At 47.5% G+C, this 25,093-nt stretch overlaps 1 protein-coding gene and 1 pseudogene across 3 annotated transcripts in view; both read left to right on the top strand.

Annotated features, from left to right (window-relative positions):
• LOC147013893 (uncharacterized) overlaps positions 1-18,558 on the top strand; it is a 106,313-nt gene extending 87,755 nt beyond the window's left edge. For 2 of the 3 annotated variants that reach the window (XM_085851211.1, XM_085851212.1), the window contains 3 exons: positions 3,896-4,015; positions 11,021-11,575; positions 17,703-18,558. In XM_085851211.1, the coding sequence (XP_085707337.1) occupies positions 3,896-4,015; positions 11,021-11,575; positions 17,703-17,971 (944 nt within the window). In that variant the 3' untranslated portion in view covers positions 17,972-18,558. The remainder of the gene's footprint in view (positions 1-3,895; positions 4,016-11,020; positions 11,576-17,702) is intronic. The other variant, XM_085851213.1, reaches the window with a different exon arrangement.
• Positions 18,559-18,756: 198 nt separating this feature from the next.
• On the top strand, positions 18,757-24,574 carry LOC147013892 (uncharacterized; annotated as a pseudogene).
• The last annotated feature ends 519 nt before the right edge of the window (positions 24,575-25,093 follow it).

Genomic DNA, 25,093 nt, shown 5'->3' with positions numbered 1-25,093 from the left:
CCAACTTCAGTACCAACTTACCTCTCAAAGCAACCATCACATTCTCGCTCCAAGCCTCCCCCTCACCATTCTCAAAAACGCCACCCTGACCTTTCTCCCCCAACTCTCCCGACTCACCCTTCTCCCACAAGATGCTTCCTTCCCCTGCCCTCTCACCTCCATCTCATCACTCCACCTCCTCAAATCCTCAACTCCCTTCTGCCTCTCTTGTACCCCCTCTCTCCCACCACCACAGTTCCTTTTCTCCTCCTCATCCGGCCCCTCCCCGAGCTATTCTGCAGTCCTGCAACTCTTTCAACATCACTCCTTACCTCCCCCCTCTTGCCTTGTCCAACCTTCCTCTTCCCCTCCCATCCCCTGCACCCAAAGCCTCCTCCTCTCCCTCTTCATTAACAGTGTGGACCTAAAATATCCGGGGCCTTCGCTCAAACCTTACAGATCTTTCCATACAGGTTTCCACTGACAAACCAGACATAATCTGCCAAACAGAAACTTTCCTCCCTCAAGATGTCTCTGACTCCCAAGTATCTCTCCCTGGTTACTCCCTCTTCCAGTATGACAGAACTGAGCCTCGTCCTGGTGGAGGAGCTGCTCTCTTCATCAAAGACTCAATTCCTCACTCTCCATGCACTGCCCTCATTCCACCACACCCCCAAGAATACCTTTGGCTACGGCTTCCCCTCCACTCCCACCTCATGTTTTGATGTGTACTGTACTGTTCACCAAACAGTGATAGCTCCATTTACACCTCACGATCCGAAAACATGGACCAACTTCTATCTCCTCATCCAAACTCTCTCTTCCTCATATGTGGTGACAAATTGTCATCATGCCAGTTGGCTCGGTGTGGGTACCTCTCTCACCTGTCATGGTACTTCAGCAAGAGCTTTCTGCGACTCATTGGGACGAACTCAATCGTTCATCTTCCTGACCCGGATGTCAACAAACGTTACTCCATCTTTGCTGGATCTGATTTTTACAAATTTCCCTGAAAATATCTGCTATTCTTCCTCCGCTCGAATCGGTTCTTCTCACCACGTACTGGTCAAAGTGGACATCTCTCTGGCTGTTATCGGAGAACCATCTCAGTGCCGTCGAGTCTGGCATTTCACTTAAGCCGACGGGCAGGTCTCCAAGCAGCCATCAAACTTCCAGAATGGACTCCTGTCTCTACTTTCTCCAACATCAACTCATCCTGGGAATTCTTTCAAAGAAACTTGCTCTCCCTCATGCAGAGAATTGTCCCCTCTCGTCTTCAGTTGTCCTACCCTTCCTCCCACCCCTGGTTCACTGAAGCTTGTGGCGAGGCAGTTGTCCTGAAACAACTTGCCTTTGCCTCGTGGAAAGCAAACCCAACTGCAGGTTTTCTCAGTTCCTTCCATAAAGCTCGGAACAAGTGTGTCCACCCTCAGGAGAGCCAGAAAACAACATTTTCTCAGCTCAAGTCTGAATTATCAAACCTCTCTCCCTCTTCCAAATCCTGGTGGCATGTAATCAATCTGTTTCTGGTGTATGTTCCCCCTCCAACCCCTCCCCATAACTCAAATGGCCCCACTGCTTATGCGCACGTGAAAAGGCTGAATGCCTAAACTCAGTGTTTGCATCAAAATCTTGTGTCCAAAACCCATCGCTTTCTGAACCCACCTTACCCAGTCACACCCAACTGTCCCTGGACTCTGTGTCCTTTTCTCCTGACAAGGTTGAAAGCTTGCTGTCAAACTTCGACTCAGATTCTGCAACCGGTCCAGACGGAATCAGCCGACGTGTCCCAAAAACCTGCTCCTCTGCTCTTGCTCACCCTCTCTGTTCGATTCACCATCTCATTTGCTCAAGGTCATCTGTGATCTGCTTGGAAATCAGCAAACACCACTGCCCTGCATAAAAAGGTATAAAAGCAGATCCCTGCAACTCCAGACCAATCAGCCTTCTCCCAATCATCAGCAATGTTATGGAATCCATCATCGCTTCAGACATTAAAACCTTCCTCTCTCCAATGGCCTGATTTCCGATCATCAATTTGGTTTCAGACCGGGTCACTCTGCCATAGATATGCTGCTTTTGCTCTCCCAACAATGGATGCAGGTCCTCAATGCTGGACGTGAAATCAGAACCATATCCCAAGACCTATCACGTGCTTTTGACACGGTCTGGCACACTGCCCTGCTCACCAAACTCTCTTACTGTGGTATCCAAGGCTATCTCCGCTCATGGCTTGCAGACTTCCTCTCCTGTCGCAGTCAACGTGTGGCCCTAAATGGAGTTTTCATCCCCTCTTCCTGTACAGGTTGGAGTTCCTCAAGGCAGCCTTCTGGGCCCTGTTCTTTTTCTGGTTTTCATCAATGATCTCTCTGACCCTCTGGAAAATCCTCTTTATCTCTTTGCTGATGACTCCACCCTCTGCCATACCATCTGTCATCCCTCAGACCGGCAAGCAGCAGCTTCTTCGCTCACTGCAGATCTGGGTAAAATCACAAACTGGTCCAACATGTGGAACATGTCTTCATCCGGACAAATTTCACACTCTCACTTTGCCTCTCCAAAGGGACCATTTGGAAACCCCCCCATCCACTTTCTCAACAATCCTCTGGAAGAAATCCTTTTTCAAGCTTCTGGGTCTCAATATTTGTCATGATCTTTCCTGGGAAAGCCACATTTCCAACCTGGCCTCCAAAACTAGTCACTGACTGGGAATCCTCCATCGTGCAAAGTCCATCCTCGGCCCACCTGACTACATACAAAGCTTTCGTCCATAGCCTGATGGAGTGCTGCTCTCCCCTCTGGGCAGGTGCTCCTGTCTCCCACCTTTCTCGGCTTCACGCTGTGGAAACCAAGGCATTTCTGGTGGTCATATGGCAGCTTAGCTGCCGGGGTAGCTATCATTTATTGAACCATGACTGTGTCGCTTATGCAGTGCTCCTCGACCAGTACATACACTGGAACTGGTACTCATTTCGCCGACCTCGGAAGGATGACAGGCTGAGTCAACCCCCTGGTGTATTAATTCAGCGGCCGACGAGGCTTGAACTCAGGAAACTTGGGTGCCAAGCCGCCACCCTCACCACTGAGCGAACAACGGGCTGAGGCATTTCTGGTCATTGGCGTCTCCCGAGATAGGCTGAGTCTTTGGGCCTCTCACTCTCTCACCGCAGACAGGTCGGTGGTCTTTCTGTCTTCTACCATCTCTTCGCCGGTCTCGCCCCCCCCCCCTGCTGTGTCTGCGATGTGTCCCCACCATATTTCCGCAGGGCGCTCAAGGTCCATCAACAACCCCCTTCTGGTAAAACTACCTAAATAATGAATCTCTGCCTCCCTTCACTTTTTAATTCTTTTTTTCCCCGCCTTTGGAATAAACTCCCTCACTCTGTTCAATCCCATTCTTCCCTCCAGGCCTTCAAAACAGCTGTTCACCACCACCTCTTATCTTCCCCCATCCAAAATCCTCGATCTTTTCTACCCCTGTTAACACACTCCAAACCCACCTCCTTCAAATTCCCTGCTTTCTTTTCTGAAAGTCCCTGTAATATCCATCTTGTATACCCCGTGTTCCTCGCCTCATCCCTCTCCCTTCCACAAATCTAATGTCTCTGTTCCCCACTGTTTTGTCCTTCCCACACCCGTCCCTCTTGTCTCAAGCCCCCCCCCTGCTGTTCGTTGTGTATTTGTACTCATACGAGCCTTGACAAAGTATACAAAAAAAAATGTTCTGCAACTTTCATTGCAAGTCACTATGACGAGTCTAAATCCCAGCCTTCACACCCAATGTCAGACTTGGGGTTCATCAAAATTAGAACTCGAGTCGTATTTAAATCCCAGCACGAGATTACAGCCGGACATCACGTTTATTCTTCATTGCAAGTTGTGCGTCTTCTTTGAATCTTTTGCAATTTATTCGCAGAAAACCCGCGCCTGTGGAATCATCGGAGGAAGGATTATTACACGAGAGAAAAACGTGCCCAGTTGTTGAAATATCTCTGCGCTCAACTCAGCACATATCAACAAGGAAGTAAACTGACTGGTATGCATTTGTATTGCTGCGCTGATAATGAGACATCTACAAATTCATTTTGGCACACTAAGTGTTACAAACATTTACTGTGCCCTTATTATAATTGACGTTGCATTTACATATTACATTATAACAAGCTTGAATGAGCTAAGATCCTCGTCCTCTTTATGATGACGTCATAACGAATATGACATCATTGTGATGTATCAGGTTTGCGATAAATTATGTGCTAATGCCCGGCTTGATTCCGGCAAACAAAATTCAAACAGCTTGCCCAGTTTTCGGAGATAATGGTATAGGCGATTTCCATTCGTGGCGATATTATGACATTAACTTGTTTTTCTTGGAAGAATTTCCAAAATCGGAGATGGTTACTGCCTGTGTGTGGGCTTTCTGCATAAACATGGCAAGTTTCACGAAGATCCGATGAAAACTCTGGGTTGTGAAACAAAAAATGTCAAAACATAGGAATGACGTCATAAAAATTGAGATGATGTCATCGTGATTTATCACATGTGCGGTAATTCATCTCTGCTAATGCCCTGTTCGATTTCCGCAATCAGAATTTAAAAAGCTTGTCTTGTTTCGGAGATAATTTTTTAGGCGATTTCCATTAGCGGAGATATTTTGATGTCACAACTTTTTTTCTTGGAGGAATTTTCAAAATCGGAGATCGTTGCTGTCTGCGCAGGGTATTTTTACATGTATAAGCCAAGTTTCAGGAAGTTTCGATAAAAACTGTAGGCTGTGAAACAAAAAAGTTCACAAGAACAACAACGTGAGTAAGACTTCGATCCTCCACGAGGATCGAAAAAGGAAGAGGGATTGAAATTGAGAAAAACGGAGGGTAGGGGGACAATTTGCGGAGATGGAGGAGGAAGTGTATGGAAGAGAAAAAGAATGGAGTATCTCGGGTGTTATTAGTGAAGGCTCAAGGTTTTTTCACACCAAAGCACACATTACGAAAAGGAGAAGCACCTATCCACGTTTATGTTTGGGCGTCCGTCTGTCCGTCCCTTACGCTTTATTCTTAAGGATTCCTGCTGCCGTAAAATGATAAAAATGGTACCATTGGAAAGCTAATAATCGATGTACTGTCCATGTGGAACAAAAATCCATATCCGTTTCATCATAAAAAGCCCATCTTTCTGGGAGGGAAGAAGAAGAAGCATAACCTTGAAGCTTAACCTCGACGTTACTTCCTTGTTGATCATTGGGAGAAACCTGGATAGGAAGAGGGGATAAAAGAACTCCTTGAAGCTGGACGTCACTTCAGGTATCTGCGCACGAGGACGAGTGGGTGGCGAGCTCTCCTTCCAGGCCCTCTGAAGCTAAGTTTCCGTGGCAGGGGTGGATGTGCGGCCGGTGGCGGAGGTGCAGCGGGCATGGGTCGTGGTGGATGTGCAGCAATAGAAGTTGGAAGAAATGAGGTCTGGTAGACAGATTTTGTGGGTGATGAGATTATTAAATATGTAGATTCTTCATTCTGCAGGACGGATTGTAGACAGAATTCTGTGTAGTTTTGAAGGAGCGGGCGTTAGGGACATTGACGGAAGGGTAAAGAATATTGTTTTTCACGGTAAAGGTCACGGCAGGAAGAAGTTGGTTGTGGTATACCTCGGTGGGAATGATGTTGGGAAAGTTTACTCAGAGGTTTTGAAAAATAGATACAGGATATTGGTTAAATGGTGAAAGCAAAGGGTTGTGAGGTCATGTTTTCTGGGATCCTTCCAAAATTAGGAAACTATATAGAAATTATGAGCAGACCAATAGACCTCAACCAATGGCTGGAAGAATGGTGTCAGGGAGAAGGTTTTACATTTTGGAGGCAGTGGGAATCATTTAGGGGACAAAGTGAGTGTTTCCAGAATGATGGCCTTACATTAAATAGAAAGGGGACAGCAAGGTTTGCAGTGGGAATTGAAGGAATTCAGGCTTTTTTAGGTCAAAGGAGGGTGCAGAAGCTATCAAGGAAAGAACGGATGAAGTAATTGGGATGAGTAAGGCAAGGCAGGAAAATAGAATTTCAGGAAGGGAAAAGTAAAATATATTCTCTGCCAATGCCAGAAATTCAAATAATGAGATGGAAGAGCTTGAAGCCAAAGTAGATTGCGAGGATTATGATATAGTTGCAGTGAGTGAGACATGGTTAAATGAGAATAACTGGAGGACAAGATGAGAAGGTTACAAGGTGTACCGGTGTGATAGTAAGGAGAGAATAGGAGGAGCCGTTCCAATATGGGTAAAGGACAGCATTGCATCAAGAAAAAAGGGTGACGTCAAGGAAGGAATAAATGTTGAAGATTTTGTGTGGGTAGAGATTAGAGATTGTAGAAATAGTAAGACACTGGTGGGATGCTTTTATTGGGCTGTGTTTATTGGACTTTATTATATTTATTGGGATGTGGGAAGGAAGCTGGAAGGAGTAGTCCATGAAGTATTCAAAAGGGCATGTGGTCAGGGAAGAGTATTGATTATGGGGGATTTTAACTTGCCAGGGATAGATTGGGTCCAGGAACAGGGAAAGGGCAGAGGAGATGAGGATTTCCTAGTTTTATTCCAAGATTGCTTTTTAACCCGCTTCGTAGATAAGTCCACGAGGGGGTGTGCAGTGTTCGACCTCCTTTTAAGTAACGATCCCAATATGGTGGAGGAGGTGGTGGTTGGGGAGCATTCCAGAGAAAGTGACCATAACATTGTGTGTGCAAAGATTCTGTTGAGGGTTAGAGTTCAGGATAGTAGGGTAAGGCTATTCGATTTCAGTAAGGCGAACTTTGATGGTACGAGGAGAGAATTGGGTGATTTAGATTGGGAGACTCCAACAACAGGACAATCAGCATCAGAAAAATGTGAAACCTTCAAGGACCAAATGTGTGGAGTGCAGAGTAAGTACATTCCAATGAGGTGGAAAACTAGAAGTAGAAAGAGACCAGTGTGGTTGAGCAGTGAGATAAGGAACGCTATGAAGGAGAAGCAAACGGCATTTATTAGTTTTAAAATAACAGGACTGGAGTTAGATTTATATCACTATTGGAGTAAACAGAAGCAAGTGAAGAAATTAACTCGGCAAGCCAAAAGAGAGTACGAGAAGGACATGGCTCAGAATATTAAACATAATAGCAAGGCTTTCTTTCAGTATATCAGGAGAAAAGAACAGGTTAGGACCAGTGTGGGCACATTGAGGAATAGCACCAGCAGAGTGGTTAGTGATTAACGTGAGATGTCAGGCTTATTAAACTGGTATTTTTCATCAACTTTTACACAAGAACAGTCAGGAGAATTGCCAACAGCTGAGAGTGTCTATCAAAGAGGTGAGGAATGGCTTCGACAGAAGATCCAGGTTGTGGTGGAGGAAGTAAAGGAACAGTTAGGTAATCAAAGAGAAGATAAGGCTCCGGGTACATATAATATGCAACCGAGAGTATTGAGGGAGGTGGCTGAGCAGGTAAGCGAGATGTTAACGGATATTTTCAATAGCTCATTGGAGTCAGCACAGGTACCGGAGGATTGGAGAGTAGCAAATCAGGTCAGGTATGGGAGCATGTGCCAGAACAGCCCGCCGGTACTCCAGGGGCCTCCGTCTGGCCATCCCCCAGGCAGATGCCAGGCCCATCCCCATCTCCTTGAGATGATGGTCAACCTGTTGCAACCATGAGGCACGTGGTCGGCCCACTGGCCTCCTCCACTCATGAGACTCCCTCGCTGAGAGAATCTGGTGAGCAGGATCAGCGTCAGGAAAACGAGCCACATGTCCATACAGCCGCAACTGACGCTCACGGACTATGCAGGTGACAAATCTCATCCGAGTCTCTCTCAGCAACCGCTCGTTGGACACAAAATCCGACCAGCGATAGCCAAGGATTCTCCGAAGACACCTGGTACCAAAGGAATTAAGTCTCCGTCTCAGTTCCTTGGTCAGAGTCCAAGTCTCGCACCCATAGAGCAAGACTGGAAGTACCAAGGACCTGAAGACTCGGACTTTCGTCCTCCCGCACAGGTACCGGCAGCGCCACACCCCATGATCCAGTGAATCCATGACTCCCCAGGCCCAACCCAGAGGTCTATTGACCTCTGACTCACAGCCAGCAGAGACATGAATATCACTGCCAAGGTAAGTGAATCTCTCCACGACCTCAACATCCTCACCACAAACAGACACAGACAGGACAGCAGCATCCAAGATGTCACCGAAAGCCTGGATCTTCGTTTTGACCCAAGAAACCCGTAATCCCAACGGCTCCGACTCCTCATTCAGCACCTCGAGGGCCCCCAAGAGGATATCTAATCATCCTCTCTTAGGGATAGGACATTCCAGGCACCCACCCGAAGGGACCGCCTCAGGTTAACCCAAGGAGACCGCCGTCTGGTGGACGACACCTCAGCACCACTCCGACACACTCTCCCGCAATCTGACCCAGGGATGTTACCCCGTGGTTTCCCTCCTATCATCAAAGATTGGGGGTCCTGAAGGCTTTGCCCCAATCCCGTCATTCGGTGAGCTGCCCTGCGAAGGGAAGCTGCACAGGAGGTACTCCCACGGAGTGGGTTTTCAGATTTTTTTGCGTTTTTGCGTTTTGCGGAATGAAGGGTTTTACGGTGGCCGGAATGCAAATCCTGCCACCAACCTCCTAATAAGAAGTAACCCAACTGCAGGAGGACGTCCGCAGACACAGTTGGGCACTAGATATGGATGGCCGTTGGCTCACAAGGAGCTCCTCCGCCCTTTGACAGGTTTTGTTTTTAATCCTGCTGGGTGTCCATATCCAAACACCCTCCTCACCAGAAAACCTGGTGGGGGAGACGGTTTAGTCGCCGACAACCCGACCATGGAACAGGTTAGTACAGGTTTACATGGTACCTGAAGCAGGTCACAGATCGAACCTGACCTGACTAAATGAACCTGACCTGACTAAATGAACAGATCGAACCTGACCTGACCTGAGTAGCAAATGTAGCACCATTATTTAAGAGAGGATCCAGAGGAGAATTGGGAAACTATAGACCTGTGAATTTGGCTTCAGTTGTGGGGAAGGTGTTTGAGCCATTAATTAAAGATTGGATGTGGAACCATTTAAACAAATACAAACTAATGAAAGGTAGTCAGCATGGGTTTACCAAAGGTAGTTCCTGTTTAACAAATCTTTTCGAGTTCTATGATGCAGTGTCTGATTGGGTAAATGAGGAAAAAGCAGTGGACAGAGTATATCTCGACTTTAAGAAGGTATTTGATAAAGTACCACATCAGAGGTTGTTAGCCAAAGTGAGTGATTGTGGAGTGGCTGGTCAGGTAGCTGATTGGATTGCAAACTGGCTTTGTGATGGGAAGAAAAGAGTGGCTGTGAGTTGGAGGATGTAAGTTGCCAGGTACCTCAGGGATCAGTACTCGGACGATTTCTATTCAATATTTACATTAACAATTTGGGTAATGGAGTAAAGAGTAAGCTTTCCAAATTTGCGGATGACGCAAAGCCTGGAGGTAAGGTGGACAGCAGTGGGAGTGGTGAACAGATTCAAGAGTATTGATACTTGTATGGATTGGGCAAAAGACTGGCAGATGTAATTTAACCTGAGCAAGTGAAAGGTGTTGGGGATGGTAAATAACAATGAAAATAGAGATTACAGGATGCAAGGGGTAATTTTGGAGCGTGTCACACAGGAGAAGGATCTGGGGGTGGTAATAGATACGGGAGGTAAGCAGATAGCACAATGCCAGGCAACTTCAGGTGAAGCAAATAGGGTTTTTGGCTGTATAAGGAGGGGGATCAATTATAAATCAAAAGAGGTGGTGTTGACATTGAACAGGAATTTAGTGAGGCCACATCGAGAATGTTGTGTGCACTTCCGGAATTGCATCGATGCCATAGAGAAGGTTCTGTTTTGGGCTACTCGATTGAATCCAGGCCGAGCTTGACTCAGCTGTAAGGAGCGGTTGAAGGAGACTGTTTTATTCACTCGAAAGGAGGCGGTTGCGAGGAGATATGATGGAGATGTTTAAGATAATGAAAGGTATGGACAAAATAAGTGGAGATGAATTATTCAACATTGTAGACAGTGACAGAACCAGGGGCCAAAGCCTGAGAGTCAAGAAGAGGAGAGTTAAGATGGTTGTAAGGCAGGGGGCTTTCACTCATAGAGTAGTTAATGCATGGAATGGTCTCCCTGGAAATGTGGTGGCAGCAGAAAAAGTAGATAAGTTTAAATTAGAATTAGATAGGTACGTGGAAGTTATGGAGATGGAGGAGTATGTGGATGTTGATCAGACTTTGAGGTCGTTTGAGTATTGATGGGTGATTGTGTATGGAGTGCTGTTGGTGGGGGTCTTGTTCAGGAGGGTTGTGTGGTTGCTGTGTGTTGTGAACCAAGCCCATGTCCCCTCTTTGAGGGGAAGAAAAAACAAAAACAAAAAACTTGCAAAAACAAACAAACTAACAAAAATACAAAAAAAATTTTCTTTCTTTCCTTAATTAAAAACTTTTTTTTTTTGCATTTTCTTTCTTGGATCTTGGCTTGGTGTGGTGTTTGTGCATGCATGATGGGCTGAATGGTCTCCACCTGTGTTGGATTTCCTTGTCCTTGTTTAATGGAGTGGTTCCAACGGTACGACAGCAGGAACCCTGATGATGAAGTTTGACAGACAAGGAAGGAGCATGCAAAATTATACATGGTAATACTTATCGACACAATAGAAAAATATTTAATCGCACACAGAAGGAGCACACAACAACCACAGCCGCTACGACAGTGGCAACAACAGCGGGTACGTGTTCTCAGGGATCCTTTTAACGCGTTTCACTTTATTTTCGATCCTCATTGAAACTCACAAATAGACATGCAAGATGTTTGTGAAGTGAAATATGCTGATTTTTTTGTTTAAACCCATCAGTGAAGCAATGCTGGTCTTTCTCTGCATGACTCGTCTCAATGTAGCCTAATCAACATAAATCCCACTGATGACACAATCTTTGCTCAAATGGATTCTGATGCAAACATAATCTGTTTCTCCTCTCCTTGCAGTTGAAGAATTGAAAGCTCGATGGAAAAAAATGAGAACACACTTCCAAAGGGAGCACAAAAAAGTTGCAATGTCAATGGCCGTTGGAATGGGGGTGGACGATATGTACAATTCCAAATGGCGCCATTATCCCCGACTGTTATTTTTGTCGGAATGTGAAGATGACCAGTTAAACAAAGATCATTTCAGCCGAAAAGAAGAGTTTCCCGAAACACATTCGTTGGTTGAAATAACAGCAAATGATTCCATAACTTCCGTCTCGTCCATTCAGTCACAAGTAGCGGTGACGCTTGAAGAAATGCCAGGCGCTTGCTCAAGTGACATTGAGCTTCAGGAACCAAGGCCAAAACATTCCAGGACTCGTGGAGAAAAAGGAGCCAGAGACACATCGATGGACGTTCTGCAAGGCCCCGGTCAATGCCTGAAGCCGTTTGACAAACCAAATGATCATAACGGATTCTTTAGTTATGTGACTGAGTTTCTGTTGGCCTTTCCTCGAGACAAACAAAGAGATGCAAAAATGGAAATGATAGAAATAATGCATCGGCTCGGAAAAGGTAACCTGTGAACCTTTATTCTTGAGTGGTTCGTGTTGTGAAGTTTAACCAAGTTGAGTTGTTGCTGTGAAGTGCCACTTTACTTTGTAATTACCTCGCGCGTGCAAAGCGAAAACCAAGGTTAAGCAATTGCCTCACTTTGTCTGTCTGTCTGCAAACGTCACTTTACGATCGAGGAACAACTTCATTTCAATTGAATGTTTTATTTTTTAAGACGAATCGGAAAACGAACCTGCAGTTTAATCGAACTTTGGCTCTGAATTTGTCCTGATCGCACATGCGCAGAGAGGAGTGAGATGATCTTTTTACTCTGTCTGCCTTTCTGGCAGTGAAACAAAATTTTAAATTATTCCCAAACGGAAACTTACTGTTTTTAGTGACGTCATAAAGAACACAAACAGGCATGGAGAACTAATGTAACATATTAAATAAGGTGGTGTACAAAAACGCTACATTAACGGCGGTGAACTTCCAAAATTTCAAGAACCTTTAAAATATTTTTTTTATTTCAATTGAATTATCGACTTGAACACTGGAGAACACAAATCGCCTTATTGACACTTTCAAAAACTTACCGTTTAGCAATACTTGGACATAATATTATGGCGTGTTAGGTCATCTCGACCAATCAAATTTGGCCTTTGCAGACCCTGCCCACGTCCTTGTTTTCTTAAGACTGCACAGGGTTAGGGTGTTCTCTGAACTCTTTGTTGTTTTTTTTCAAATAACACATCAGATCAAATCACCATGTAAAATATTCTGATGGATCTGGCTTCGGGGATAAATGTGCTCGGATTACATGAGTTATTTCAAAGTACGTGCTGGCATAAGCGTGTGTAATTACTGAAGGTTACGAGGTAGTGTTGAGGTTGCTCGAGGAAACTCCCTTGCATTTTCCCTCCCAATCTGTTTGTGTCTGCACCCATATCCCCACCTTGGTGTTTATTGTTGTTTTCCCCATTGTAATCTATCATGTGTTTTCCTTTTGTTAAAATCATGAAGGACAGGAGTGCATTTGGGTGACAAGGATTACAAGGAAATTATGCGCAGGAGGAGGCCATTCGGCCCATCACGCTTGCGTCACACCAATACCAGATTTTAAAATACATCCATCAATACCCCTGCCCTTCGTGTGCAACCTTTTGGCTGCTGGTTACATCATTGGTTAGGGGTGCGGATATGCCACTGATGCAGTGCCCCCATTACCAATACATTGGTACTCATTTCGCCAACCTCGAAAGGATGACAGGCTGATTCAACCCCATGGCGTTAATTCAGCGGAATAACGGAGTTTGAACTCAGGATACAAGGATCCCAAGCCACCACCCGAACCGTATAAAGCCAACACCAGATTCAAATTCTACGACCTCTCTTGCCAAGCAGTCACATGAGATGGAAGCCTCCAGAACTACATACGCCCACGTGAGGGGGAAGGACAGCGCTCCTGAGAGCAGAGAGTTTGGGCTTCCTATAGTGTCGCCACACGAGAAACTATAAAAAGTACCACCAACAGTAGAAACCGTTCTCTCTGTGCCCTGGACGCTATCTCTATCTCTCTATCTCTCTCTGTGCCCTGAATGCTCTCTGCTTGGCTGTCAACTCCCTGCTCCATGGACTCTGCCCCTCACCCCCCTTCCCGGTTCCTTGTTTGACAACACCAGCATTCTGTTATTGTATCTCTCTCGGTGTGTGTTCTTGCTGTCAATGGTGCACTGTGGTGCCAGGCAAGCGTTGAGTCCTTCGAGTCGCTCGACCATCCGAGAATTTTGACAGGATGTTCTGGCGCAAGCAAGGACACTTAAGCCGCATGTGTCTTTCATGTCTCATATTCTCCCTTTGTCTGTCCTGTCACCCATTGAGTTGATTAAGTTTGTCGTTGGCACAGTGGGCACAAGGATTGTCATTATTTATTCACTGGTACCAGTTGTTTCGCCACTTGTGGCCAGCTCTCTTCTTTTCTCCTTTGCCCTGTTTTTCTGGTTATTAAAATCTTCCTGTAAATGAGAACCTGTGTCTTGGACATTTTGGAATGCACAACATTGGGGAACTCCAAGCATGTACAATTAATTTGCAGAATAAACCCTCAAAACGGGAAGCATCTGGAATGGCGCATTTCATGTGCCATCGGTAAAGATGAGTTCCCGGCAGAGCTCTGCTCGGCTATTCACTGTCAACAGATTTGCTACAGCTGGACGGTTTTTAACCATTGGCGTGTATGCAAATTAACTGCGGATGATTGGATAAATTTGAGCCATTCCCGTCTGGTGGACCCTGCGGTAGTTAGAAGACCACTGACTTCCAACATATACTATAAACGTCTCAAATGCATGAATATCCTTTGGAAAATTACTGTTAAAAAGCAGAAAATAATCGTAACACCGGTGGCCAGTTTATCCTCGACTTTCATTGTTGGCTTGCCTTCGTGGGCAGCCTGTGACTCCTGGTTGCATCATTTTCTGGGGGTGCAACTGTGCAACTGCTGTAATGCCCTATATTGACAGTACAATGGTACTCATTTCGCCAACCTCAGAATGATGACAGGCTAAGTCAACCCCAACCTGGTGTTAAATAAATGGATAACGGGCTAAAACTCAAGACCGGAAGATCTTAAGCCAGTTATCTCAACCGCGAAGCCAACACCAGGCCTACTTTCATTGCTCTGTAGTACGTTTAAAGAACATCTTTGGAGTGAAACAAAGCTTAACTTTCAAAAACTCTGAATTACCGGATCATTATGTGGTTCACTTTACATCCTTGCATGGAATAATGCATCTTAATGTGCACTCGATTGTGTTGCCTTTAATGATCCATGTTCTGAATCTTGTCGTGTGTGTCGTGTTTGATGTGCTTGCCATGTTTCATGTTAATGTCAATTGCAACTTTGCGACAGCTTCCTGAACCAGCCGTGCGAATGATTTCAATACTTTCTTCATTTGACAAAGGCATTCTTGAAGGGAATCTTTGTTGAAGATGTAAGCTATGTATGAAGAATTTTGGGAGAGATTTTGCTGAAAGTGTTAATTTTCCCAATGGATGGAGACTTTTGGGACACCCTGTATTTGTGCACAATTTCTGTGTACCTTGCCCCCATATTGTTCATCGTTGGCTGTGAACACACACATGACGTCACATTTGCATTTCACAGCCACTGGAGGACGAGACACTTTGCTGTCTCTCCAAAAATCACTGTGAAGGAAGTGATTTTACAGGTGATGTGATGGAAGAAAGAGACAAGCATTAGCTCTGAAATCTTGGACTGGGAGAGGTTGGCCAGTCACGTGCAACCTGGTAGAGCTGAGTGTTGCAGGCTCACCCAGAAATCCAGATGAACATTGCACCGGAATCTTTTTATGCAACCTGAAATTCTGTTTGCATTACTTCACCATTGCTGTTTGATTATGCTGTCTACTCAACTTTCTTTGATCTCCTCAAGTGCTGAAATTTTTTTCTGATTTTTTTTTTTTTTTTTTTTAATATGTACAAAATCTAGGAGACAGGGCAAAAGGCAACGTACTTCCTGACAGTACAGCAACAACTCGGGGAATGAGAGAGGAGAGGAGAGGAGGTAATCTTCAAGGGGATTGAGTTGGGTCGGATTAATGGGGGTAGAAAAGATTGCTGTTTGGGATGACGTTGTAAGCCTGGTGTTGGCTTAATGGCTCGGGTGTTGGGCTTGGGATCTTAGGGTCCTGAGTTAAAATCTCACTTACCCGTTGAAATAATACTAGGTGGGGTTGACTCCGCCTGTCATCCTTCTGAGGTCAGCAAAATGAGTGTCAGGTGCTGGGATGATTGAGCCATTCGAGTGTCCTGTGTCAGAGTGGTGACCCATCCAGGATTGTGCTCAATAGCCCAGGAGACTGCTTCGGCAGCACCAATGCTCTGCATAGAGTATGGTTCCAATGGATTGGATTGGATTACGTGTTGTGCAAAATCTTGGAGACAGAGGGGAAAAAGGCAACGTACTTACTGACAGTGGGGGCAACAATTGAGGGAATGAGACTAGAGGTATTCTGCAAGAGGTTTAAGTTGGGTAGGATTAATGGGGGTAGAAAAGATTTCTGGTTGGGATGATGGTGACACAAGCCTGGTGTTGGCTTCACGGCTAAGGTGGCTGGCTTACGATCTTCATGCCTTGATTTTGAGTCCCTGTCGTGCTGTTGAAATAACATTTGGTGGGTTGACTCAGCCTGTCGTCCCTCCGAGGTCGGCAAAATGAGTTCCAGCTTCTTGGGTTAATAAGTCATTTTGAGTATCCTGCATCGGAGTGACGACTTGTCCAGGATTGTACTCCTTAGCCAAATGAAACTACCTCGGCTGCCCCATGCAGCTCATGGCATGAAAGGAATGGTTGATTATGATGGTGATATGGGATGGTGCTGCACCGTTTCATTGAAATCATGGAGGCTGCTGCTGCTGCAACTACTAGTACGACTAACACGTTTAATAGCCCATTTATTTAGTTTTAGGAAAATACTTCACGAACTGTCTGGTTCAGCCTGACATTCAACTGGACAAATTTATAACTTGTTCAGGGTGCATGTCGTAACTTATCTACTCTTTGCGAAGATCGCGGTGGGATATTGATCATCTAACAGCAAGGAGAGAGGATGTCCAGTTTAACGTCCAACACATTAATCGGGCTGGGAATGGGACCCAGAGACGAGGCAGCTCAAAGGTCAGTGTGCTTCTGCTGTGCCATCCTGTTGGATTACCAGAGGAAGAATGATGATCTGATCACATGATAAAAATCACGAAGTGCGTTTGCAATTATTTTTTCAGCTAAGTGGATCATGAAACACTTTTGATGACAAGCATGGATAAAAGGGTGCACGGTTGTGCAAATGGGCAGTTCGATTTGTTTATTGGCGAACCTGCAGATTGATGTCCCTCTTGTGTAGTGGTTCTCAAAGTGGTCCCTACCGCCCCCCAGTGGGCGCTGGGAACTTTCAGGGGGGTGCTCCAGACTCCATGAGTGGTAGGGGGTGCTGGCAATGATTTGGAGGAGCAGCGGCGATTGGAAGCGCTCATTGGGCTTCCTGCAGTCTGAACAGGTTACCCGGCGCCATTCGGCAAATTGGCCATACAATGCCCGTTGCGGTCCTCCTCGTTTGCCGTGGCGCCGTCCAGAGAGAAATTAAAGACAGGCAATGGGACAGGTAGGCCTTTTTGTAAATAATGAACACATTTTAAAATGTATTTATTCTGAAAATCATTAAGTTCTTCAAGCATATTACAGATTTGTTTTCCAACAATGCAAGTCAGTGTTTTTTTTAATACACACATGGTGTGAATACCATATACTTGTGTTATGATCCGGCAGCGCAATTCCCAGCGAGGCGCGAGTACTGAGGCGGTGCGGCATTGTGTTTTAGGCGCTCGCTGTTGTAGCTACTGTTGGAAATGTGAAGAAAAATTTTCTTGGACGTGCAGGGCGAAAATCGATGCGCGTGCTGACCAGAGACCGGAAATATATAATTATTGTTTGGCCTTATCACTGGTGTCAGTCTTTCGACATCTTGGCGTATTGATTTCGTTATTCAAAAAAGCTTCACGTCCCGTCCGTCGGCTTCAAGATGTCTGCCTCAAAAAAAAAGAAGTGTCGTCAGTATTCCGTTGAATACATCAAGTATGGATTCATTCCATCCCTGACGAACGCGCAGTTACCGACGTGTTTGTTGTGTGGTATCAGGCTGTCCAATGAAGCAATGAAACCATCTCGACTGAGCGAGCACCTGAGTAAGAAGCACAGTGATAAGGCTCGCGCAGAGGTCAGCTATTTCCAATCGCTGAAAGAGAAATTTGAGAAGCGATCCACGGTATCGACGATGTTCAAAGCCAGCCAAAAGCTCGTGGATAAAGGACTGGACGCGTCGTATAAGCTGTCATTGCTCATCGCCAGATCTGGAAAACCGTATTCAATCGGTAAACAGTTGATCAAATCGGCTGTTGGGGAAGTGATAAAAACTGTTATGGTTTTTATCAGTGTCGCCTATCAGCGCTGGTCAGACACTCGCTTCTTGCTCGCTTCTCAAGCTGACTTCTCGTTCTCTTCTCCCTCCCCGATTTTCTTTCTCGCTTTCTTTCGCCCCGCTTTTCTCATCGTTGGCTTTTTCTTTTTCCTCAGAACGGACCTCCCTTCGTTTTTATATCCGTGGTAGCAGTCCGCCCCAAGCTCGCCCCCCCTCCAACTGGCGCACGGTTACCATGACGACCCGTGCGCTCTCAAAAAAGGCGGGCTTCGGAGGTCACGAAAGATTGTTGCTGAGGAAGAATGGGGAGAGGGCTTCAGAGCTTGTGAAAGAAATGTGTGTAAACGTGTCTGTTGTAAAGAAAAAAAACCTTCCCATAAGAGAGGGGATCAATCCTTTACCCTTCTCAACGCATCACATTTAAGATCCCATTGGACAAGGGGCTGGGGCTAATCTGAACATGGATTTAAGGATATAACTGTTTGAGGACCTGGATGTGTGGATGTATCCATCAGACCGGATTTTGAAATCCGTAACAATATTTTTTTGTCTGATCCGATTGTGAAAAAGCAAATGCGGTTTTGGATTTTTGATTTGTACCTTTATAACTTTAAGCAGCAAAGTTCATGATGAACGGTTGAGTTTTTTTTCGGTGTTTCATGTTTATTTTTATATCAGAGCTTCAACGGAAAAGTTGCCCGTTCAAGAAAGAAAAAAAAACAATTGAACAACATTTAAATATAATTTCTATTTTCACAAAATCAGAACTTAGGAACATTAAAAAAAAAATTTTACGATCCTGTGATTCCTTTTTTCTTGTTAAAACCAATTTTAAGCACGGCTGCCGTTGAATTGTTTTTTAACCACAAAAAGGTTGGGTCACATCCGAGCTTACATTTACCTACGATAAACCCCAAACACATCTCCATTCACACGTACATTTTACAAATCTTTTTAAATGACAAGCTGCACTGTGTATCAATAGTTAAATGAAGTATTTGCCGTCTGGTTGTTCCGATGGATTAAAAAGTAACCTTTTGGAGAACTTGTGTACGACGTGCTTGCTGTTGTGTTCATTTTGAAGCCAAAACGTCGATCGTTAATACACGATTGCAGTGCAGTGCAACTCTGGGTGAGAAGTGTGTTCAGTAACCAAGCTTGAGTTCCTCAAACCGAAGGCCTTTCTCTCTCTCATTCATTTCAATAATTTAATTCGCTTGATTCCTTCGATTGCTTCAATCGACCATGGACAAGATCTTCAAACTGGAGAAGTTCGATGCGGACCCAAACGCCGGCGACGCGGAGATGAGGTGGTGTCCTTGGTATCGCACCTTCTCGAACTATCTGACGATCATTGAAGAACTTCATGTGGACAAAATGGCCGCCCTTATAAACCATGTCTCGCCGAGTGTATATACACTTTTCTCAGAGTGTAACACTTGTGAAGATGCGACCGATGTGCTGCGGACGCTCTACGTGAAACGCAACAACGAGGTATACACAAGACATCCTCTCACCACACGCAGGCAAGAGGCTGGTGAGACAATCGATCGGTACGTGCTAGCTCTGAGACGGTTTGGCAAAGACTGTAATTTCCAGGCTGTAACTGCCGAGAAACATGGAGATGAAGCAACCCGAGAGGCGTTCATGCAGGGGCTACGGTCTGCCCCCATACGGCAACGCTTACTGGAAAATGCACGACGAGATTTTGAAACGGCCGTCGATCAAGCCCAAGCTATGGACGTGGCCCAGCAACAATCTGAGTCGTATGGGTCACCAGTCTTTCCAACGAATGCTGCTAAGTGTGGTGTAGCCTGCGGGCATGCAGGGCGGGGCATGATGATGGGAGGAGGGGTCGGCGTGGTCATCGGGTCTGCAAGGGATATAAGGTGTGCGCGCCGCCTGAGGCGTTGCAGTAATGCTGGAGTCGCCCGGCTCGTGAGTGTGCTGAATACGTAATAAAGGAGAGCCGCGGGCAAAGTACGCCCGCGCTCGCGCTTGTGCAACACAGCCCGGCTCGACTGTTCACCCGCTCGTGTCTGCCTGCTAAGCATCTTCTATCCAGTACACCACAGTTGGCGACGAGGATGGGATCTTCGGATCGGCGTGTGCAGGGCGGCGCGGCAAATAACCCGTGCGGTTCCAGGCTACGGAGCCAAGGGTCTCGCCAGCACGAGCATGGCAGAAGGTCGGTGCACGGCGCACGAACGCGTGCCCGCCTTTGTCGGAATCGACTTCGGCCACGTCGAGTGGGCAACGGCCGCGCTCAGTGTTCGTTTTATTGAGGCACGACAGATTGGGGGAATGATTTCTGCAGAGCCACGGCTAAAGAACGAGGACACGCGGTTCGGCTCGAACGCGGCGTGGGACGTCGCGCGAGCTCTGAAGAATGTCCGGGGTCTCGATGGTCGGGGCACAGCAGATGGTCCGGGGGTCAGTGCGAGGTGCCAGGCACGTACGGCCGCGCGCACGGTCTGCGGCGCGGGTCGTGGGCGAGCGTTGCAATGCAGTCACTCGGACGGCGGTCTGAGCACTCGAGGATGTCTACGGGGTGTGCGCCGAGAGTCATCGCCCATCATTACAGTCATAGATGGCGGTGTGCGAAGCGGTCCTTCCGTCCCGGGTCAAGACCTACTGCCGGCATGGTGTTCGGTGCATGGCGTGCACGGTGACGCCCGGGTCGAGTTTTGCGGCCGGGGCACAGAGATTCCAGCGACCCGGAGCGGGAGATGCTGCCGGAGTTAGACCTGCTTCCAATTGATCCGGAGATGACAAGATCAGTGGCAGGGGCGGTTGAAGTGATCGGGGCACTGATCGGGTGTCGAATTGAGTCCACTCGTGCTGCCCGCGCATCGCGCGCGTACACCGGCGAAGCGGTTGCGCCGCCTGTTCACCTGCGACAAATGTGCCCGTATAAGAACACCGTGTGTTTGCATTGTCACAAGGTGGGACATTTGAAGCGTGTGTCGGATGGCGGGGGCCTCCGTTGGGGTCTTGGATGACGAGGTGCGGGAGGACCCCAGTGACCTGGAGATCGGCCTGCAACCGGGGCATGGCGATGCCGGCGGAACGGAGCAGGAGATGCAACCACGGTTGAGTCTGTTTTCCGTTGGTTCGGAGATGACGACGCCGTTCACGATGGAGGTCGAGGTGAATGGCGAGCCGACCGTGTTTTGCGTGGACACCGGGGCTGCGGTGTCGGTCATGGGTGAACAGGCGGCTCGTGGTCTTCGCGGTGTTCGCCTGGTCAAGACGGCCTTGTCACTGTACACGTACACCGGTGAAGCGATTGCACCGCTTGCGAGGGCCGACGTCTCGGTGCGCTACCGAGGTCGACGCGCCCGGCTCTCGGTGTTCGTGGTGCGAGGGGAGGGGCCCGCCCTTTTGGGTCGGGACTGGCTGGCGCACCTCGGGCTGGATCTCCGGTTCGTACCTCCAGGTGTGCCAGTGCTCTCTTCGATGCCTTCGTCGAGTACCGAGGGCGAGGTTCTGGCGGCGGGAGCCGCGTCGATGCAACGGGAGCGGCCGTTCGTTGCTGCCTGCGGCGGTGATGTACGGTTCGGGAGCGGCGAGAGCCGTATCAGCTCTCGCGATGAGTTCCCGTGCTTCGGCAGCGTTCGTGAGGCAATGCGCGCCGGTGTTGTTCGGGCAGCTTCAACAGGTTGCGATGAGCCCGTGGCGTTAAAGGAAGTCGCGAGTCACAACATCGAGTCGACAACCAAGAGACGGACTCGTGATGTGGGTTGTGGGTTGCTGTTCATTGCATATGTGTTTTTCCTTGCTCTAGTGATGCAGTTTAACGTTGTTGAAATAAATGCCAGCAGTTCCCGCGTGAGAGTGGGTTTGGCGGAGCTCAATCAATGGGATTTGTATTATGATCAATGCGATGTGGTGGCTTTGGGAGCGGTGGTGGCGAATAAAAAGGTTGGGTTGGCCTTCCATTGTCCCGGGCCGCGGGTAGTTGCTTTGTCATGTGCTGGGATTTTATCAAAAGAACGCGCTGTACGGAAAAATGAGTTTGCAATAGTTCAGATGATGTTCGTAGTGATTTATAACGAGCCTATGATTGAAGTGTGGTTTAAATGGAATTGCTACCGTCTAACTGCCGTGTGGGTCTCGGAGATCGACTCGGAGCCAAGACTGGTGCGCTGGTCAGCGTTACCCCCACCTCTGGTTGCGGGCGCAGCTCTCTGTGTTCGCTCAAGGCCGTTTAGATGGGCGTTGGCGTCTCAACTGATTGTGGTGGGTGGGTTGTTTTTGGAGCATTGAGTGCGTCCAGCCAGCGGCGCTGTTCAGCGCCCCCATCCAAGGTCGATCGAGGCTGGCGCTGGTGCCACGGCTTCCAGACGGCGGGCTTCTGGCCTCGGAATGTTTATCTGCGTCGGGTCTGCCTGGGGGAAGTGGGCCGGAGGCGTTTGATGGTGCCGGGGGAGGTTTGCTCGGGAGATCGCCACGGCCTCGCCGAGGGCCATGTCAGCATGAGCCGCCTGGGGGCATTTCCGCTGTGTAGGGCTGCTGTGCTTTTCGCCTTGCTGCTTCATATCGGTAACGCGGCCAGAGTTTGGGAGGTGCTGTGTGCACCTCCGTCTTCGGAATCTGGCCGTGGCAGCTCCATTAGCTCGCTTTCACGCATTATATGATGTGATGTGCTGTTATACTTCGCTGTTTTCATTTTTTGTGCCTTGTCGACTATTATACCGTAGTCCTTCGTGTTGTTTATGCTTATTATGATGGTGATCATTTAATAATCATAGTTTTAGGAGGGAGGAGTGTGGTGTAGCCTGCGGGCATGCAGGGCGGGGCATGATGATGGGAGGAGGGGTCGGCGTGGTCATCGGGTCTGCAAGGGATATAAGGTGTGCGCGCCGCCTGAGGCGTTGTAATGCTGGAGTCGCCCGGCTCGTGAGTGTGCTGAATACGTAATAAAGGAGAGCCGCGGGCAAAGTACGCTCGCGCTTGTGCAACACAGCCCGGCTCGACTGTTCCCCCGCTCGTGTCTGCCTGCTAAGCATCTTCTATCCAGTACACCACACTACCTACCACGGAAACTCAAGGAACTTCCCGAGTTACCCCCGAAACCGAAGATGGAGATAATTCCGGGAAATCAGACACGCCAACCTCGTCGAACTCCTCTGCAACCACTTCGGCTGCTAAATGTTTCTTTTGTGGGTATAAAAGACACCCACGAAGCAAATGCCCGGCCAGGGATGCCATCTGTATGAACTGTGACAAGAAAGGACATTATGCCGAGGTTTGCAAATCTACTCTTAAACGAAATAAACCGACTTCAGCTGCCCTCTACTCTCAAAAGAAGGTAACCGCTGCTTCGCCGGGTAGTCTATCAAAGTACGAATCAACGGGCATATGGCTGAGGCGCTGATCGATACCGGTAGATCAGAGTTTCGTCAGCAGCTCACGAGCGAGAGACAGACAATGGAAGATCTACCCGACCGACAATACAGTATGCACGGCTTCGACATCACTGCAGTCTAGCACACGAGGATACTGTAACGTTGAGCTGGACATAAAAGGCTACACGTATCGTGATGCAAAGGTACTAGTACTTCGTGATTTATGTGCAGATGTAATCTTGGGTCATAACGTCCTCAAGCAGCACACTAGTGTCGAAATACCCTTTGGCGGGGGAAAACCTTGTCTAATTCTAAATGCTCTGGCCACCGCAGAAGTATCGCCACCCCCCCCCCCTGCTGTTTGCAAACTTATCTTTGGACTGCAAACCGATAGCGATCAAATCGCGACGATATACCACTGCCGATACGAACTTCATTGCTTCTGAAACTAAGGGATTACTGGAAGAAGGTATTATAGAACCGAGCGATTCGCCATGGCGTGCGCAAGTATTGGTGACCACCAACCAGAACCATAAGAAACGAATGGTTGTCGATTATTCTCAAACGATCAATCGCTACACTCACCTCGATGCAGACCCATTGCCACGAATAGACGAGATGGTCGAACGCGTGGCCAATTACAAAATATTCAGCACCATCGATTTGTGAAGCGCGTATCATCAGATTCCCATTCGAGAGGAAGACAAACCTTACACCGCGTTCGAGGCAGGTAGGCGACTCTATCAATTCAGGAGAATCCCATTCGGTGTCACTAATGGAGTAGCTTGTTTTCAACGAGACATGGATAATATCATCTCAGACAAAAACCTAAAAGACACTTTCGTTTACGTGGATAATGTCACGGTGTGCGGAAAGAATCGGGAAGAACATGATGCAAATCTGGACAGATTCTTGAATATTGCAAGAAAATATAATCTGACACTGAACTATGACAAATGTGTATTCTCGGGAAAGTCAATCGATCTACTCGGATACCCAATAGCCGACGGCGCGATGAAGCCTGATCCTGAACGTTTGCGCCCGCTCCGCGAACTTCCCCCTCATGGCCTGCAGTCATTGCGTCGGGTGATTGGGATGTTCGTGTACTACGCTAAATGGATTCCCCAATATTCTGAGAAAATTCATCCTCTAGTGCATTGCAAGAACTTCCTGCTAGACCCTGCTGTTTTAAATGCTTTCAACAGCCTCAAAGACGACATCAGCAACTCCGTGGTATTGTCTATCGATAGCACAGTACCAATCGTGGTGGAAACGGACGCTTGCGATCGCCGCGACGCTCAATCAGTCTGGTCGACCCGTCGCGTTCTTCTCGAGAACTCTCTCTGGAAGCGAGCAGAGATACTCAGTGATAGAGAATGAAGTATACGCTATTGTCGAAGCCCTACGTAAATGGAGACATTATTTACTGGGCAACCACTTCACGCTCATCACGGACCAGCGATCCGTTGCTTTTATGTTTGATGGAAAAAATAATGGAAAAATTAAAAGTGACAAAATAATGAGATGGCGCATCTGTCTATCTTGTTATAGTTATGACATTGTTTATCGGCCTGGGAGGGACAACCCTGCTGCAGACACCTTTTCACGGATCCACTGTTCGGCAACATCAGGTCAGGCATTGCAAGGACCTTCATGTCTATGCCACCCAGGAGTAACCAGAATGGCACACTTTGTGCGTCGACAAAACCTTCCCTATTCTATCGAAGATATTGTTGCGAATTCGCGCCCGCCGGCGTGCGAGCGGCCACGTAACTCGAGTCGTGGCACGTCGACCACCGGACGGACAATTCTGTCGTGACCCTCTCGGACTAACGCCGGGAACCAGTCACGGGTGGGTCTTTCGGCCTCACCACGATCGTGCCAATCAGCCCCCCGCGTGGGATAGGGTTGTTCGCCAAATTCGACCTACCTAAGTACCCACACGGAGGGTAGACCGGGCGATCGCACCTCGCCACAGGTCGACTCCGGACTCGGGCCACTTTAAGCGACCCGTTCCGTACTATCGGGATAACCGAGCGGTGTTATCGTCAACCTCGATGGTTCCGATTAATTATCGGGCGTATTTAGCCCACTACCAACCCTTTACGTGAAGTAAGATGGAGATTCAATTAAAGAAAAGATGAAGCGAAACGGGAAAAACAGTTCAACATAAGGCACATTTATTCCGCGGCACA

This window comes from Eptatretus burgeri, chromosome 13 (assembly GCF_056783735.1).
Source record: "Eptatretus burgeri isolate ZD-2024b chromosome 13, Ebu_testis_v1, whole genome shotgun sequence".
In the NCBI taxonomy this organism is placed as follows: domain Eukaryota; kingdom Metazoa; phylum Chordata; class Myxini; order Myxiniformes; family Myxinidae; genus Eptatretus; species Eptatretus burgeri.
Note: the sequence above shows the minus strand (reverse complement) of the source record. Positions and strands in the feature narration are given on the sequence as shown.